The sequence below is a fragment of the Neoarius graeffei genome, chromosome 6, assembly GCF_027579695.1.
Source record: "Neoarius graeffei isolate fNeoGra1 chromosome 6, fNeoGra1.pri, whole genome shotgun sequence".
NCBI classification, from domain to species: domain Eukaryota; kingdom Metazoa; phylum Chordata; class Actinopteri; order Siluriformes; family Ariidae; genus Neoarius; species Neoarius graeffei.
Genome location: NC_083574.1, coordinates 36,458,559 through 36,464,558, shown reverse-complemented (window position 1 = coordinate 36,464,558; position 6,000 = coordinate 36,458,559). Strand labels below are relative to the sequence as shown.

At 44.0% G+C, this 6,000-nt stretch overlaps 1 protein-coding gene across 7 annotated transcripts in view; it reads left to right on the top strand.

Annotated features, from left to right (window-relative positions):
* frmd4a (FERM domain containing 4A) overlaps window positions 1–6,000 on the top strand; it is a 288,964-nt gene that overhangs the window by 264,100 nt on the left and 18,864 nt on the right. For all 7 annotated transcript variants that reach the window (XM_060923607.1, XM_060923606.1, XM_060923605.1 and 4 more), the window contains 4 exons: window positions 24–157; window positions 379–501; window positions 1,325–1,556; window positions 5,405–5,461. In XM_060923607.1, coding sequence (XP_060779590.1) covers window positions 24–157; window positions 379–501; window positions 1,325–1,556; window positions 5,405–5,461 — 546 coding nt within the window. The remainder of the gene's footprint in view (window positions 1–23; window positions 158–378; window positions 502–1,324; window positions 1,557–5,404; window positions 5,462–6,000) is intronic.

Here is a 6,000-nt window from a genome sequence, read left to right as displayed (position 1 = left end):
TGTGTGTGTGTATGTGTGTGCAGGCTCTCAGGAGTCAGACAGCTCTCAGACAGCTAAGAAGGACATGTTGGCAGCTCTACGTGCTCGGCAAGAGGCTCTGGAAGAAACACTCAGGCAGAGGATAGAGGAGCTCAAAAGCATCTGCATTAGAGAAGCGGTCAGACACACACACATCCCATTAATCAGATCCCCCAACACACAATCTGTTTTACTCAAACCCGCAAGCTAGTTTTTTTCTATTGGTTGTACTAATTGGTACCAACAGGAACTAATGGTACCTGGGACTGGGGAGAGCAGCACATTCACGGCACATATTCATCCCACATGCACAGAAATGGGTGTGTGTGTGTGTGTGTGTGTGTGTGTTTTCTGTTTCAGGAGCTGACTGGTAAGCTTCCTAAAGAATATCCTTTAGACCCCGGAGAGGAGCCGCCTACAGTACGGCGCAAAATCGGCACGGCCTTCAAACTGGACGAACAGAAGATCCTCCCCAAAGGAGAGGTGAGTTCATGAGTTCAACAACCTTGACCTCTGACCTCTGGCATTTTTGAAGAGAGATGAACATATCAGGACTCATCCGTTTTCCCAACACACGCGTCAAAGACTCACACAGCTGACCTCTGAGGATTATACAAATATTTCCTGAACCAAACATTCCAGAACTGTGTGTGTTTCCATAAATAAAACGAGTTCCTTGTCTTGCATGATTCAGTGGAACTGGTGATAGCACGTGGATGTAGAGTGCAAGCCAAATGAGCAGTTGAGGCCTGGAGAAAAAGAGGCTGTGTTTCACTTTTCAACATTTTTCAAATCTTTGTGCTTTTCTAGCAGAGTAACACACTCGGAGAAAAGCGCTATCCGCCCACTTCCACATATACATGACTTCACAGACACCCGCGATTGCCTAGTTTTGCTATTATTGATAGGGGAGAAAGAGTAATTTCATCCCTCCTCCCCAGTTAATTTTGCTTTCAAGATTCCCAGCCATGGATGACTGTCACATCATCAGGATTTGAAGTCGTGATCTCCCGAGTGTGTGAGAGAAAGAAGTTGAAAGAGTGATAAAATATAGCTATAAGAGAAGGTTCATCAAAGCCTCAGTGTCTCATCACGGCAACTCACTTCTCTTTGAAACAACCGTAGACCGTGAGGAAAGTGTGTGTGTGTGTGGGGGGGGTTGACTATAGCAGTGTTGTGTATGTTGGATGAGTTTTAGAGGGTGATATGAAGGATTGTGTGGTTTTTGGCCTGCATAACTGGCTTTTATGTGGTTTTGAATGTGCTAATGTGTGTTCTTACCTGCATGTGTGTGTGTGTGTGTAAGGAGGAAGAGCTGGAGCGTTTGGAGAGGGAGTTTGCTATCCAGTCTCAGATCACGGAGGCAGCGCGACGTTTAGCCAGTGATCCTCACGTGAGCAGTAAAAAGCTGAAGAAGCAGAGGAAGACATCGTACCTGAATGCACTAAAGAAGCTGCAGGATATCGAGAACGGCATCAACGAGTACCGTATACGCTCGGGCAAGAAACCCACGCAACGTGCCTCACTCATCATAGAGGGTGTGGAAAAACACACACACACACACACACACACACACTGTACACAGCTGAGACTGAAAACAAACCCACATGAACTCATGTCTAGTTCAAAAGAACCCACTTTCCCAAAAACTGGTATTAAAAAAATGCCAAAAAATGTTTTTCAACATGAAACTTCAGACTATATTTTTGTAATTATACCACAGTTATAAAAATGATTTTTAAAAATAAACCTTGGCTGGGGCGGCACGGTGGTGTAGTGGTTAGCGCTGTCGCCTCACAGCAAGAAGGTCCTGGGTTCGAACCCCGGGTCCGGCGAGGGCCTTTCTGTGCGGAGTTTGCATGTTCTCCCCGTGTCCGCGTGGGTTTCCTCCGGGTGCTCCGGTTTCCCCCACAGTCCAAAGACATGCAGGTTAGGTTAACTGGTGACTCTAAATTGACCGTAGGTGTGAGTGTGAATGGTTGTCTGTGTCTATGTGTCAGCCCTGTGATGGCCTGGTGACTTGTCCAGGGTGTACCCCGCCTTTCGCCCGTAGTCAGCTGGGATAGACTCCAGCTTGCCTGCGACCCTGTAGAACAGGATAAAGCGGCTAGAGATAATGAGATGAGATGAGAAACCTTGGCTGACACCCTATATACACACTGGTGCTTGAACATTTGTGAACCCTTTAGAATTTTCTATATTTCTTCATAAATATGACCTAAAACATCATCAGATTTTCACACAAGTCTTAAAAGTACACTACCGTTCAAAAGTTTGGGGTCACCCAGACCATTTTGTGTTTTCCATGAAAAGTCACACTTTTATTTACCACCATAAGTTGTAAAATGAATAGAAAATATAGTCAAGACATTTTTCTGGCCATTTTGAGCATTTAATCGACCCCACAAATGTGATGCTCCAGAAACTCAATCTGCTCAAAGGAAGGTCAGTTTTATAGCTTCTCTAAAGAGCTCAACTGTTTTCAGCTGTGCTAACATGATTGTACAAGGGTTTTCTAATCATCCATTAGCCTTCTGAGGCAATGAGCAAACACATTGTACCATTAGAACACTGGAGTGAGAGTTGCTGGAAATGGGCCTCTATACACCTATGGAGATATTGCACCAAAAACCAGACATTTGCAGCTAGAATAGTCATTTACCACATTAGCAATGTATAGAGTGGATTTCTGATTAGTTTAAAGTGATCTTCATTGAAAAGAACAGTGCTTTTCTTTCAAAAATAAGGACATTTCAAAGTGACCCCAAACTTTTGAACGGTAGTGGAGATAAAGAGAACCCAGTTAAACAAATGAGACAAAAATATTATACTTTGTCATTTATGGTAGTATCATGGTTTGGGCCTGTTTTGCTGCATCTTGGCCAGGACGGCTTGCCATCATTGATGGAACAATGAATTCTGAATTGTACCAGCAAATTCTAAAGGAAAATGTCAGGACATCTGTCCATGAACTGGATCTCAAGAGAAGGTGGGTCATGCAGCGAGACAACGACCCTAAGCACACAAGTCGTTCTACCAAAGAATGGCTAAAGAAGGATAAAGTTAATGTTTTGGAATGGCCAAGTCAAAGTCCTGACCTTAATCCAATCGAAATGTTGTGGAAGGACCTGAAGCGAGCAGTTCATGTGAGGAAACCCACCAACATCCCAGAGTTGAAGCTGTTCTGTACGGAGGAATGGGCTAAAATTCCTCCAAGCCGGTGTGCAGGACTGATCAACAGTTACCGGAAACGTTTAGTTGCAGTTATTGCTGCACAAGGGGGTCACACCAGATACTGAAAGCAAAGGTTCACATACTTTTGCCACTCACAGATATGTAATATTGGATCATTTTCCTCAATAAATAAATGACCAAGTATAATATTTTTGTCTCATTTGTTTAACTGGGTTCTCTTTATCTACTTTTAGGACTTGTGTGAAAATCTGATGATGTTTTAGGTCATATTTATGCAGAAATATAGAAAATTTGAAAGGATTCCAAAACTTTCAAGCACCACTGTGTATTTAAGTTCTTTCGTTCTTTCATGATTTCATTATAATTATTCTCTTCTAATTCTAATTTGGCCTCATTTGCTTCAGAAATGAAAGGGTTACTGTCCTGAAAACATTAAAATCAAGTTATCCAATGAGATTTGTTTGTTTGTTGTCTCTCGGCTGAGAAGAGTTTAGGTCTGGCTCACTCACTGGTTCGGACTTTATTGCCGGGACAGAAGGCCATGGCAGTGTGTGCTTATGTAGGAAGTGACAGATGAATTAACAAATCAGATTTTGATTTATAGTGGGCGGGACCAAAAATGTATCACCTTAAGCCTTCTTAGCACTAGCTTAACTGCAAGTCAGCGCCGTTAGTGCAGCAGTGAAGTTACCTTCCAGCCGGTGTAGCGTTCATCAGTAGTGTTAGCGAATGGTAATAAAGCGGTCAAGCCAGTGCTATAGAGAGCAAGTAGCACAGGCTAACAACCGAGAAACTAAGATTTCTGTCTCCAGACTCTTCTTCCACGCTGCAGGCTCGCTACAGTATTTTTCACTCAGACTTAAGTATTCATTTCCCTGTGTAATTTACTGAGTTACTTTTAAAATCAGCATCAACAATTACACACAACGGAGCGACCTGGCAGCCTGCCGCTAATCCCTTGCAGAATCCTTTGCCCTGTTGCTTTTTTGGTGTCTGGCTAAGTTTTGGCTGAGCTCAGGTCCCAGCTCTAATAGTAACGGTTCGCCACTGATGTACCCCTTTAGGCTGGTTCATACTTTTTGCTTTAAAGCACATTTGCATGTCTGGGTTATGATGCGCATACAGGGGGTTATGGGTAAGCACAGTATCCAGAGTAACACACCTCCAAATTCCTCAGGGTACAAGATTTTGAATCAGTTTTTCATTTTCTGCCCTCTAGTGGGAACGTTCATGTTATGCAACTCCCTTCAGATGGTCACAGATATATGGATGCATATACTTATGACGCGTCTATAAGTATAACGCAGGCCTTTTTATTTATATGATTTTTTTTTTATAAGAAGCTAAACAGATGGTCTGGGTGACTGAGACATCTTTTTCTATATGAAGTGAACAGTGGGCGGCACGGTGGTGTAGTGGTTAGCGCTGTCGCCTCACAGCAAGAAGGTCCGGGTTCGAGCCCCGTAGCCGGCGAGGGCCTTTCTGTGCGGAGTTTGCATGTTCTCCCCGTGTCCGCGTGGGTTTCCTCCGGGTGCTCCGGTTTCCCCCACAGTCCAAAGACATGCAGGTTAGGTTAACTGGTGACTCTAAATTGACCGTAGGTGTGAATGTGAGTGTGAATGGTTGTCTGTGTCTATGTGTCAGCCCTGTGATGACCTGGCGACTTGTCCAGGGTGTACCCCGCCTTTCGCCCGTAGTCAGCTGGGATAGGCTCCAGCTTGCCTGCGACCCTGTAGGACAGGATAAAGCGGCTAGAGATAATGAGATGAGATGAGAAGAACACAGAGGATAATTACACTGTTGATGGCTGCCACTGCACTACAAGTATTTGTGTGTGTGTGTGTGTGTGATGGATATGCTGGGGTGAAGGTGGGGTTGTTGCTCTCAGAGCTGTTTTCAGTGTTTACGAAGCTTCATTAAGTGAGTTAACGGTGTCCCCCTGCGGAAACTCTGCCCTGCTGAGAGCAAGAGGAAGTGCATTTGCTGTAAAACAGCGTGTGTGAGAGACCTCCGCTCGGGTCGGGATGGGGTGTGAAGTTAATTTAATCCATACGCCCACATAAATAAGAGTGCTGTACGTGGATAAAGACATGTTCGCCTAATCATTAGCAGCCTGCTTGAAGTATGTGTGTGTGAGAGTTGGAATGTGCTGAGTGATGTCAAGCGCTGTGTGTTTGTCTCTCTCCTACAGAGGCAAATATCGGCTCGGAGGACAGCTCTCTCTCTGACGCTCTGGTGCTAGATGATGGTGAGTCTCTTTCACACACACAAACGTGCGTACATCCAGAACCCACAGAAGTGTGAACTGGCTCATAAACAATAACAAGTCACATATGTTGCTGTTCCAGTGGATCAGTCTGGACCTCAGGATGCTGCTTTTACTGAGGCAGCTGTCTCTTGATGGGATGTTTCCATAGCAACAATACTGTGCATATTGAGTTTCGCTTTATATCCATACAATTAACCAGATATCTGTCATACAGTCTGTCGTTGTCGTCCAACAGCCTCGAACAGGGCTGTCAGAACCTGCTAAAATGACATTCACATTTTAATAACTTAACGAATGTAGTATTGCATTGCAATTAGATATGAATTTTATATTAATGCAATAAAAATATTAATGGGGCCAAGCATGACCTGAAGGTTAGAGAAGCAGCCTTGGACCCAAAGCATCACCAGTTCGATTCCTGGGACCAGCAAGAAAAATATGAAATGCATTTTTTGATCGCTATTTTGTCGCTGCTATAGCAACTTATGAGTGTTTGAAACATGCTCTGTAATACATCA